Consider the following 12,979-nt stretch of genomic DNA (forward strand, 5'->3'; position numbering starts at 1 on the left):
AGCGCAGAGAGCATCCGTCACACAGGCAACACGCTAAATCGGCCATAACTCAACAGGAATTGACTCGAGAACGCTTTTATTGACGCTTCCTCGTTCGCTTTGATAAGCGTCCTGACATACCAGACGCTCTTTTCTGTTTCACACGTCGCGTCCCGTCGCTTCTCTTCCGGTGTCCCAAGAATCGGCCGGCGTGTTGTCGTCGTTCTTCCGCGAATTTACAACATTTGGATCGCTTTCAAACGTATTGGGTGAACGAACTATTTATACTATCGTCTATGAACGGACAGTTCATCCCCGTCGGCAGAGAAAAGAGGAGAATTTTAGGATCGTTGTTGATTCCTCCGTCGCAATGCGGTGGTCACGTAAGTTGTCCTTGACTGTTCTCTCTCCGTCTTTCTGGCAACTTGCTTCGGTGAATCCCTTCCACCCATACCTGATTGGTCATCCTTCCTCTCGTTCCCTGTCAACGAGCATTATTTATAGCGGGATGTAAGTGCATATGCAATCGTCACGGTGTGACCGATCCAGTGCACCCAAGACCAAACGTGTCGACTGTTTTGATGGATCGCTTTGAATGCATCACGCCTTTGGACCGGCTGCTGAAGTTCATAGGCGTCCAAGCGACTGGCTGAGTTCCGAGAATTCTTCGTATAAAATGAAGAAAGTGGTAACGTGGATTATTACCGGGAATTTTTTGAGAATGGTTTAACGCATGAAATTTTAAACGTGGATGGTTATTTACGAGAATCTTTTTATTTCAAGAAACGTAATACACGATACGAATTTACGATGTAGTTTCTTAGATTTTGAATATTCTATAGAATAAGAAACGTATATGTGAATCGTAATTTCAAAGAAACAATTCATCTCTGCAGTCTGTGTAGTATAATCGGAGGTTCATCGTGACGTAACATATATCGACTACATAAATATCACTCGTAATGAATCTAATTTACTTTCAAAAATTGCCAGTATAAAATATGCAAAATAATTTCTTAAGACTCGTGACGCTCAGCTGGTTAATTATTCGAATCGTATTGATTTTCGATAGGAGTTTCAATTTTGCTATTCCAATTGTTAATTTCAGAATAGGTGAAATCACGCGAAGCTTCCAAAGTACAATTGTAACTCCATTATATTTTTGCCTTGGTACGTAGAATTTAACTGTGGAATCCTATCTTCAAACGGCTCGATTGTATAACACGTAGCATGGTTTACACTTTTCTGTACTTTAGATTCTCTATTGGTATTCGCGTTACAAACTTTCTTGAACATCGAACGAGGAATCCCAAGGCGATTTCTATCGATTACCTATCCTATTTACATTGACGCACTTTCTTAATTGATTTTCTTCGACACTTTTTATTATCTATCCATTGAAAGTCAGATTATTCGAACCAGCTAAAATATCTATATTCCTGCACTTGCACGGTACTCTTTGGCGACACACAGCGAATTTACAATGGCCAATTACCTCGACTGTTAACCGGTCCCGATCGTGACGTATTCGAGGCGTGTTCGAGCGTCAAACTTTTCGAACGTTCTCTCGGCATCCCCTTGGTGATTTTTTCGAGGGACGTGTGTCCACTCCTGAACGGGGATGTGTTTTTTTTTCTCCTAAGAAAACGACATCCAACGGCGTTAGCTCGTCGCTTATTAGGTTTCAAGGAACGATTAACCCCGAAAAATTGCGAGCTTTCATGGGTGAACAATGCCCGGGCTGATTGGTACTCGCTTTAGAATTAGAACCCGAATTTTGCATTGTGCAACCGGACCAACAGCGAAACAGCTGCACCGCCGTTGCTTTCTTCTGGCTTGCATCGAACCGACACTCCTTTTTTTACTTCTTTCTTTCTTTCTTTCTTTTTTTTTCGATTCTTTTTTTCTCTTCCTCCTTCCTTGCCTCGCTTCAACTTCCTCCGCATTCGAGTTACGCTTCCGTCGTATCTTAATCGAATGGACGTTAGTATTGTGTCTTTTTTAACTTGTCCGTTTGCGACGTTCGATGGAGATGAGATTGCTCAGGTGCAACTCATCGATGACATTGCGCTTTTGCCTTTTTACATTCGCACTGTTCACGTATCATGTTGCAGAGGAGGAAAATCTTGTTTCCTTTATATTTTGTTCGGATGCAAATTTAATAAATCGCGATTCGTCATTGACATGCAGTTTTTTGCGTTATATCGCTGTAAGGTTAATATGTCGTATTTTAAGACAGGAAGGTTCATGATTTTTATATCTTAATAGGATGTAAGTTGAGTTAGCGATATCAATGACACCGATTAAATTCATAAGAACTATAGTTTCTGAATATTTAATAATGCAATTGCTTACGAATATTGTCGTAAAATGAAATCTAGATTATAGTTATGTAGAAATGCCTTTTTTTATTAAAATTCCTTCGGATAAAAGAATTTGATTTCAGACGAAAGGAATTAATTTCGTCGATTTTTCTCGCGCGTTTTGCAACCTTTCTAAGGTCCAAAAGACCATACAACATCCCTGACGATCGAACGAGGGAGAAACCAGTTTCGACGAAGAATGTAAACGGAATATCCTCGAGTCCTGTTAACCTTTCCTCGTCCTACTCACCTGTTCGTAAAAACAAGCAAGGATACTTTTGCTCCGTTCTATACCGGTGTCAAAGTACTTCGTTCTATCGGTGTTACTTACAAAAAATTATCTCTTCTCTAGGAATTGAGATAACCAATTTTGAAACTTAACTCCTTTACGATATCATAAACCAATTGCATATTTTTTAATTAGCCAAATAATTTCCATTGCACTTTCGAATAAGAGTATATTAATCTTGTTAATTCTGCTTCTACGTGTAGTACACCAACGACTAAAAAGATTTCGCACGAATCGTTAAGACGTACCATAAAGAAGGCTGTCGTGTTATTAAAGTTAACGACCTCCGTTTTATTAAAAGAACCGTTCTTTGAAACAGTATCTCATCGATTCCAGGCGGAGCAATCGTAAACAACTTTTAAAGCGCAAAAAGCCGAAGAAACCGCTCGCGAAGCTAGCGTACGCTGCGAGCGGGTGTTGCACAACCGCGATGGACGCACGAAACGCGCCATAAAACTGCGAAGTCGCAGAACGCAACGGGACAAGGCTGAGGCAGCGCGCGCGCTGAGATTCGTTTCCTCGATCCTCCGTGGCGAGCACGTAATAAACTTTAAAGCTGGCAAGACGACTCAAATGCATCCGCGGAGAGTGTGCACGAATCCCGCGATAGCGAGTAGGTGGCTAACCTTGACGACCACTTATGCGATCGACGCTCGCGTTCGCGCGTGCACGCACGCACACACACCGACACATAGTCGAGCACGCACGAGTTGCAGCAGCGAACGCAGACACGCGACACAACTCCTATGAACGCGATAGTCAGCCGTGCGCGCACTCACACACACGCGGCTGATTATCGTGCGTCTATATAGAGTGTCGGTTAGCTGGCATATGGGCCAAACGGTTTCGAAAAGAGTGAAAAGGAAATAAGATAGAAAGAAAAAGAAAAGGGGAAGTAGCGGAGAACTTCCTCAAAGAGCGAGTTTGATTGCTGCGAGGACAACGAAACGGGTGTGTCTAGTATGTTGCGGTGAATCAAGGAGGTATCGGAGCAGGTGCGGCGGATCGTTCGTGGACATGTTCCGTTCCACGAAAGGCCGCTGCAAGGATGGTTCTTTCCGTGCATTACGCTGTTAACAAAGAAAGCGGAGGCTGCCAGGATGAACAAGTTCAGAGTTAGAAGCGAGACGATTAACCTCTTGTCGTGTAATATCGCGCTATGCGCTATGACGTGATTTTCGTTCCAAACGCAAATTCCGTATTCCGAAGAAAATTTATCCGCCATTCTTTAACAAGGATTACCAATATTGATCGCGTATGAAAAATATATTACAGCAGCGAATAAGTAAAAATAGTCGGAACGATGTCTATCGATAGACGAACGTCGATGTTTAGCGTGAAACTGGTACTGGATCGTTTGTATCGTCGGTCACGTATCTGCACGATTGGTCTGCGCGTCGCTATTGGCATGTCGCGAACGAGCTTTATCGACTCGCGATACAGAAAAGGGAAACGATCGTTCGCGACACTCGGCTTTATCTTCGTCAGCAATCTGGCCGCGTTGTTGATTTATACCTGGTATCGAGCGTGTCTGCGTCGCTGGAGAACCGGCTGATCGTTAATTATAATCGTTTCGGCGCGATTCTTCGGTATTTCGTACGTTCCGATTCGCGCTCGTTCCGCCGTCGCGCGGCTAAGAATAGCTTCTCGCGGCTCGGCAACTCCTTTCGTCGCGGCGCGTTTTAAACACGCCTTTACGAAAACGCGCGTATCTGATGCAGCATCTCGGTCGGGCATTCGTTACGAGCGTAGCGTAAATCTTCGTTAAAGGTACCTAGCTGCTGCTTATTTCCCTTATCAGATTCGTTGTTACATGTTCGGTGCCGAAGGTGTATATTTCGGTCACCTGGTAGAAATCCCCATGCAAGGCTCGCCGTCGCGCACGCTCGACATTGCGAACCGCTCCCTTCCCCTTCGCTTTCGACGATTTCCCTCACTACCGTGCCATTGGACGAGCCAGCTCGCGACGGTAGAGGGGGACGAAGAGGGGAGGTCGATTCTCCCGTTTCGGCCGTGCACTAGAACTTGACTCCTAAGCTCGACAGTGACGGCGCAAGCTCTATCTGCGTTTCTCTGTCCCTCTTCATTTCCTTTCTGCTCTTATTCGCATACGTCGTTTCTTCCTATCTCCCTCGTTCTAATATCTCCTCCTTTCCCCTACCACGCTCGCATCGCACCAAACTCGCTCGAAGACCTCGAGCGGTAAGGTTACGTTTCTATCGTCAAGTATTACACGTTTTTATCGATTATGGATAGCCGTATATCGTCGCACTGGCTATGTTTTCCTCGTATTCGCGTTACGTAGATCGAGCCGATAGAATGGAAAGTTCGGATTTCGCTTTCACACGCGGTTTTTATTTTACGAGCCGACGAATCGGGCTGTGACCTACTTCGCGCGATCGTCGATAGGCTAATCGAGAATGTTCCACGAAGAAAAAATTTCAACGGTACAATTACGATTACTCGTTGAAATATATGGAAAACGTAGGTGTTCGATCGACGATCGAAAATCGCTTGTCGTACCGTGCTCGACATTTTCCTACGAAGAAAAGTGCAAGTAGAGACGGAACGTTACTTGTCAGACGGGACTCGCTTGCACTCCTTCCTTCTTCGGCGTTCTCCCCTTCCCGCCCCTCTACGCGGTCCGCTGCCACCTTTTCGTCCTCCATCGCCTTCTCCTCGTCCTTCACCTCCTCTCGATCCTCTATTGTCCCTCTCTTGCTCCTCCCGTGGCTCTCCCTCCTCCTGCACCCTTCCTCCGTCCTCCCTGCCCCCACCCCGCCGCCCTACCGGCTGCACGCTCACATGCAACGAGCGAGACCGGCCGGCTGGCACTCAGTTGCCTTTAGCGCCGTGCATCTCCGAGTCAGTTAGTCAGTCAGTCAGTCAGTCATTGAGTCAGTTAGTCGGTGAGTCGGGTCGACGATACACGCGCGACGGAGGTATCGTCTCTGCTTTGAACTACTTACACTCTCTTTTCGCCCGTAACGTTCTTCCCCTCCCCTTCTCCCTTTCTCCCTTTCTCGTTGTGTTCTTTGTCGTTCTATCTTGCGAAATTTATTCGCGTCGCGGGTCATTCGGTCGTGTCGTGTGTTGCTGGCCGCGTGCTTCTCTATTCGCGGCACGTGTGTAACGCTCTAGACGCGGTGGAATATGTGCGCCCGTAGCCCTCGTCGCGTGCGCTGCCTACGTCTCGTCAGACCGAACCAACTTGCTCGTTTCTAGGAAGTTGGAAACGCGTATCGCGTACACGTGCGTAAGTACGATATCGAACGAACAAACAAATCGAACTCCAGTGCGTTAGGAAATTTCCACGTCAACTGTACGAGGTGCAATAACTGTGCTCGTATGTCTCGTCGAGGATCGGTCATAGGGAATGCGTAGTACGTAGTCGCGTTTGTGAAGCGCGCTCGTATTTTCGTCGTCGTCTCTCCGACAGAGCGGTGCAACAGTGATCTGTGAACGGTATTCCGTTCACGCGCGCTACAGCGAAAGGATTGCTTTTGGAATCCCGAATGTTGGAAGGATCATCGTCGTGTCCTCCTTTGCCCAGTGGGAAACATTCGACTGTGCGTCTATATGCAAACGAGTGCAACAGTGAAGTTCAATGTCAGAAATTCGCATGCTTGTTTTCTCCTTTTTTCTTCTCGGTACGCGTTGCATATTAACACCACTATACCACGCTCCTATATCTCGCTACATTTTCCTAAAGTTCATACAGGTCGATTATCAAACGAATCTTGGTAAAAAGAGAATTTCTTTCGCGTATGACAATAATAATAAGGCAAATTTTTTACCTTTGGGATAGGTGCAAAATCTTTTTCTGTGGTTTCGTATTCGAAGATTTTTGTCAAAGTTCCAATGTTGTTCGAAAAGCGATCGAACGCGAAGTGTTTATCGCTGTTCCATCGGAGCGCGAGTATGTTTGTCGACATAAGTAGATAAGCGTCTCCGATCCTTCGTTGCGTTTATGGTGCATAAAAAGTGCACGGTGCTTCTAACGCGCAATTGCGACCCGTTGTGTTCTGCCTCTTGCGGTAACAATGCAACTCGACCTTCGTGGATTAGTAAAAAGGGAATGTCGTACCTGTTGTGCTTCTTCTTCGCGTACAGTTGCAGCTTCAAAACGTCGCGTCGATGAAACATCTTCGAAGCGATGCTTCGAGCGTGTACAGTTCCAGTTAATGCCCGATGAAATAAACTTCTGCCCGAATCCATTTATCCGAACTCGTATTATACGAACGAAAAATTATAGAAAATTAGATAAACGAAGTTTCATTTTATAATACTGTTCGTCTGCCTTTCCCTAGGATCGTACAGACATGTGCAAAGTTTCTGGTCGGACAGGTTTTTCGCTTCGTATCGCAAAATATTTAAAAGAATTTTAACTAATACACCGTGTCTCGTAATCGTGAAACCTTTTTAAAATGTTCAACTCGTATACAGGTACGAGATCAAACGCGATAAAATCTGACGAGAATAATATGATAATAAAATAATCTTTGGTTTTCTAACGACGAAGTTTAGATTTAAGATGATACGACTTTGCGGTAGAATAACGAAGTAATTAGTATGGGAGAATGATTTGAATATCGAAAACGGAGCTCGCGTTATGTTCCGAGCAGCGCGACGAATGTTTTGCATTTTGTTTTCGGTGCCAAAGACCGAGAACGCGCGACGCTAAAACTGTCGCTGGATGCCACAAACATTATCGATCGTGCAAAGCATATTGTCACAGTGTGTCGTAATCAAACGTGACTTTTGCTGCAACGACTTTTGCGGCAGCATGGGTACGATCATTATGCCCGTCGAAGCGCACGTGCCAAGCGAGCAATCTTTGGCCTCGATCGCTCGAAATTCGACGAGTTTCACGAGCATTTTAAACGCATTGTAATAAGTTCACAGTGCGACGTACGAGCCGCTTGGAAGGCACCACTCTGACATTGTCTTTTCTAAACATTGCCTTTGAAAATTTGCTTCGGAATTTATAACTATTTATATCATTTTCTCGCGCCGAGTAAACTTTGGACCATGAGTCGTATTTTTCGAAAAGTTAAATAGTAATAATCGATAGTAATCGTAGGAGATTTAAATATCTAAAATTATCTAATTTAAAATGTTTGCAAATGATAATGCTTGCAATGTGTAGAGGCTGACACAAATATCCGTTTGAATGAATAGTTGCCTTTACAGTGTGAAAATGTACAAGAACACGAGACATCCAAGCAGTTGCTATTTGGATTTCAGTTATATCAATAAAATATGAAATTGTACGAACATTCGCATTTGGTTAATAACGAATAATTACCTTGGATTTAAGAATGGAGATGGATCAGTTTGGCTTCCGAGAGACTCGCGTTATTCCGTTTGTTTCTCCCGCGATAAACACACGCATACTGTAGTCGTTGGTCGAACTAGTTGTCTCATACTTTCGGCTACTTTCTTCTTCCGTGAAAAATACCGCCGTATGTATTCGGCGACGCGGATGGATTTGCGCAAGGCATAATGAATTCTTCTCACTTGAAACGTTCCACCGTGAACAAAACGATGTTACAAACATATTTTCCAAAAAAGCGTACGCCATGCAAATTTGAGAATTAATATCTTCGTGCAATTTAACAATTGCTTTCCATAAATCTCTAAATTATTTTTTAACATCTGCGTCTTTAACTGCAAAAGTTCTAGCGGTAGAGGATTGTTTCAACGTCATTCGTCTATTCGATTTATTTCTAATATTTGTAAGTTTAATCGCCACGTTATAATACAATGTTTCGCGATAGAAAATAATTTTATCGTCGTTCATCCGTTTTATTTATTCCAACGATTTTTAAACTGTCGCCACTTCGGTTGCAAAAATTGTGAAAATTCGCGATACAAGATTATTTTGGATAAAATTACGAAATCCATGTCTTATCAACGAATTATTTTCATACACGTGCGTATCGGTGCAGATATGAGGCTGATTATGAAACGAAGCTTCAACGAATTTGTTATGTTTGCGTATTTTTCCACGGGTGCATTGGCTGGTGTATTCGTGAATCATCGTCCCCTAACTACGAAAGTACGCAGTTTGAACGTACTCTTCTCCCTCTCTTGAATCTTCTACGCAGTATTAAGGTCCCGGCTGATCTTTGCTGCGACTGCAACATTGCAGCGGTCAACTTTTTGTTGTCGTTCAAATACGTTGCACACATCAAGTTCCTGTTTCTTCGGTTTGTAAACAAGTTTGCGTGCACCCTTCTGTTTGATTCTCTGCATAGTTACACGAGGTTGCTCGATGACACACGTATCGATTTTCCTATCTTCTACTTTGTTACCCTGACAAAGTTGAACATTTTATATATTTTTCTTTTCTTCGTTCGAGTTTCTTTACAATTGGAACTTTTCACTTTGTTAATTTTAATAGCTTTTTTACATGGATTTATTTTCTTGTAATCCTTCCGTAAAAATTAATCGATCAGACGATTGAAATCGTCGATAAAATGAATGCAAAGATAATTTTATTCGACGTCTAGAGATACTTAGAGCGTGGCAAATGGCGAGAGAAACGTTTGATAAGTATGTAGATGACGCTATTTCACAGGTTGCTAAATGATTCGCCAAATTCAGTCTACGTCGTGTCTAGTGGCTCGAGGCCATCCGAAGAATAGCTTACGCGTCCAACATGTGAGAAATGGATAACGGGTGAAGCGTGTGTTATCGATTAACTTTCACGCTGCAAATGACAATAACATATCGAGTTCGGTCGTTCTGGAATAAATAAATCATGTATGTTCGGGTCTCCTTTGTTTCTGTGCTACTCGTCTTTATTTCAGAAGACAGATCGATGACATTGTACTCGAGCTGCCAATACCGCTTCAAAAATCCGTGAAAGCTAGTTCGAAACGTCGAAAACACGTTCTGCATCGTTGTTTCCCACCCCTTTTTCAATTTTTTTTTCTTACCATTTTATCAGTTTTTATCAAGAATCGTTACAGAGAATCAACGAGTAGAAAATTGTCGCGATGAAAAATCGATCGCCAATAAAAGTACGTCGCAAAGGGTTGAATCTTGCGTCGAAATCTTCGTCGTAAAAACTCAAGTAATTTCAACCACCTGCATTCATGTCAGACTCTGCCGTCTGATTCTACTTGCGGAGCACCGGGTACATATCGATTCGTCTTTCTTAGTAGACAGGGTTTGACGTAGCCTCTTCGTCTGTAACCTTGAACTTCAACCTCGACTCCGGGAGCCGCCATCAGAAATACGTCCTCCCTTTCATTCATCGTCGAGATTGATCGTCGCGAAAAAAAATTGATCGATCGAGAAAGAAAAATTAGAAAATCGAGGAACCAGGAGACGAAATTCGTTTTTACCTTAGTTAACGAAGGCGATTCCGTTTTCCTGTTGGGCAGGTTTTACGTAACAATGATCGTAGTCTCGCGGCATGTTTGGATGAGCATTATCGTTCAGCGACGTTAGGAAGCGGAGTCGCCAGGCGGATACACGCGACGCTAAGAGAATAGAAGATGCACCGCTGCGATGCACGTGGACATACGTTGCATTTTGCATAATTGGCTGCGTTACGTAAGCATTGTTTCTCCACCGGCGGCGATTGTCGCCGTTGCACAGCCAAGGCAATCGCATTTTGCTGCCTACATGCTGTGGTCAAGGTCATCGTTTGTAACACCGACTGCAGGAATTCCATTTACATCGGCACTCTATTCATCCGAACGAGATTTTACTCGGTTCCGGATCGAACGAATTTTTCCCGATTCGAATTATTTCTATCGACGTGAGTTTCTTCGATTCGAATGAGAAAATCGAAGGATCTACAGCAATAAACGTTTGAGATACTCTGCGAATAAATTCGGTACGATTTATCGCAAAAATACGTACGTTGGAATTCATAAATATTGATCGAACGCGAAAATTCAATTGTTTTTCTAATTACAATTGTAGTTAGCGTTAAATGATAAACAGTTGGTCCGAGAAATGGTACAGATATCTTGTGCGAATTTTTGTCGAGGACGACCGGGGACTCGCGCTTTTCTTCGTCGGTTCTCGAACGCGTAAAAAGCGTGAAATATCGCCGTCCGTGACAGTCGGTCGCGGGATTCTTTTGATCTCGCCGATGACGCATTCCAACTTTTCATTTTCGTTCGCTTTCGCTCTCTCGTCCTCCCCGAATCTCGCTGGTTTATTCTCGGTTTACGTACGTATTTTAATCCTCTACGACTTTGAGCGTGTTTCCGAAGAATCGATGATCCCCGAGTTTCTTCGCCTTTCAATTTCTATTCGCTATACCCTGAATCGAATTATCTTAGCAAGTTCAATTATTCCGAGTCAACTATCTTAATAACGTCAATTATTCTAATAACGTTTGCATATCGTTAACGATATACTTTACAACTTACTTTATGAAACATTACTTTTTAACATTAAAAAAAAAAATTATCTATTATGTATCGATGTAACGGAACGTATTTCTTCGAAACCCTCCGTATCTCGCACGTAATATAGCAATACCTAATTGACTCACAACCGGAAGTTATCACTGTGTCCGAAGTTTCTTTACTCTCAAGTTCGTGACTTTGAGAAATATTTTCTATACATACTATAATCGTAATGTTTTTATTCTTCGGCGAGTGCTCTTCTTTTATTACCTACTAAAGACCGTTTCTCAAGGGGATGGCTGTCATTTTTGCCAAGTCGAACTTCCGCTCACGTTACGCCAGCGAAACTCGTATCGTGGAGCTCGGTTCCAGCAGAAACTCTATCTAGCTTGGATTAACGTCCCGCTCTATTTACCACACCGCGATACGTTTATCTTAGGTTTCTTTTTTTCTACATTTTTGAATAATAAGCTCGATCAGAAAGAAAAGAACACAACGAGAGAATCGGAAAGGATCGTTTCGCAATTTGATATCACGATCAAAATTATCGTGACTAATTTTATTGATTATAAAGTCGTAGCGAACGCAGATACAATCTCCGTTCTTGTTTTATCGCGGCTTATTGAATTTTTAAGCTGTCCCGGTTAAGCAAGTGACCGAAGCCTAGGTGCTTCTTGCGAATTTACGATAACTTAATCGATTATTGGTTTGGATGAAAATTTGAGTTAAAATGTTGAAATTTGCTTCGCGCCCGTTGTCATTAATCCTACTGTGCTCTTACGGTAGTTTTCGCGCCGCTTGCGTTTTACTAACGTTGAAAACTGTCTTAAGTTTGACGAATATGTGGAGGAATTCTTGTCTCAAGTTTATGACAATTAGATTTTTTTTCGAAAAATTCCAGGACTTTTTGTAAAATTCCTTCGTATACTTTTTCATAAAGAAACCACGATATAAAATATTGGCATCGAGTAGACTTCAACAGCAGTAATTCAGAAATTCTATATTTCATACAATATATGTATGTAGAAACTTCCGCGCAAATTGGTCAATTACTTCTTGACATATCATGATATCCAATTTCGAAAAGCTATTTAAAGTTCAGCGTGTAACACCCATACCGTACTTCAAACTTCCAATCGAATTTCGCTATTCTATTTTACACGTGCGCTCTACGTAGTTCGTACTTTTTAAAAACGTAAAGATATTTCCTTTTTTATGCCCGGTAATTAAAAAGAACGCAAAAATCGACAATAAAATTATTTCTCCGGAATGATACCTTTGTTGAAGATATCAAACAATTTTCCTTTTCAAAATTTAAATTTACCGAATGCTTCTTGATTAAGGAAAAAAGAAAAAATGGTAAAAAAAGAAGATATCGAAGCAATAATTAACAAGTACGATAAATCTTTGTATCGTGAACCAAATTGTGAATCGAATCGCGACGTTAAAAACCAGTCCGTTCGTTCAATAAATCCATTCTTGTTCCTAATCGTAGAACGATCGAGAGTTGACCGGTTGAGCGCAAAACAGCCAAAGAGAAGCGCATTGAACGAAACCAAATCGATACCAAAAGAGGCGGGGAAGTTAGCTCGATCTAGGGGAAGACGGAGGAGGGGGTGGTGGCGGCTAGTCGTTTTTTCGTTTTTCAAGATGAAGCGACCAGGGTATCGCGCGAGTTTCGCTTGAGAGTAGGATCCCTCGGGTTCAGTGAAGTATCGACGAAAAAAGAAAGAAGATAAAAGTGACGAGTGAAAACAGGAAGATCAAGACGGCCAAGATGATGAAGAAGGAGAAACCGATGATGTCGGTGACCGCCATCATCCAGGGGACCCAGGCCCGGCATTGGTCCCGTGGGAACACTTGTATGTATATTCTGATACCACATATATGTATAACTATTACAATTAATCGTTTAAATTGTTTTATACAGGATGTTCCATTTATCAAGAATAATAATCTTCGCTGAAAACGAA

General features: G+C 42.6%; 1 protein-coding gene and 1 long non-coding RNA gene across 8 annotated transcripts in view; one reads left to right on the forward strand and one right to left on the reverse strand.

The window, feature by feature from the left end:
- LOC126920387 (retinoic acid receptor RXR-alpha-B) overlaps window positions 1–12,979 on the forward strand; it is a 64,051-nt gene that overhangs the window by 14,157 nt on the left and 36,915 nt on the right. The window contains exons 1-2 of one of the 7 annotated variants that reach the window (XM_050730709.1): window positions 5,241–5,573; window positions 12,502–12,868. The exons of 1 other annotated variant lie outside the window; for it this stretch is intronic. In XM_050730709.1, the coding sequence (XP_050586666.1) occupies window positions 12,784–12,868 (85 nt within the window). In that variant the 5' untranslated portion in view covers window positions 5,241–5,573; window positions 12,502–12,783. 5 more of the 7 variants (XM_050730708.1, XM_050730703.1, XM_050730706.1 and 2 more) reach the window with 5 other exon arrangements.
- Window positions 735–3,394, reverse strand: LOC126920414 (uncharacterized). The gene is made up of 2 exons (XR_007711951.1): window positions 2,674–3,394; window positions 735–2,592 (listed from the first exon to the last, which is right to left on the reverse strand). It is a non-coding gene; the product is annotated as an uncharacterized LOC126920414 (long non-coding RNA).

Source organism: Bombus affinis, chromosome 9, assembly GCF_024516045.1.
Source record: "Bombus affinis isolate iyBomAffi1 chromosome 9, iyBomAffi1.2, whole genome shotgun sequence".
Lineage (NCBI taxonomy): Eukaryota > Metazoa > Arthropoda > Insecta > Hymenoptera > Apidae > Bombus > Bombus affinis.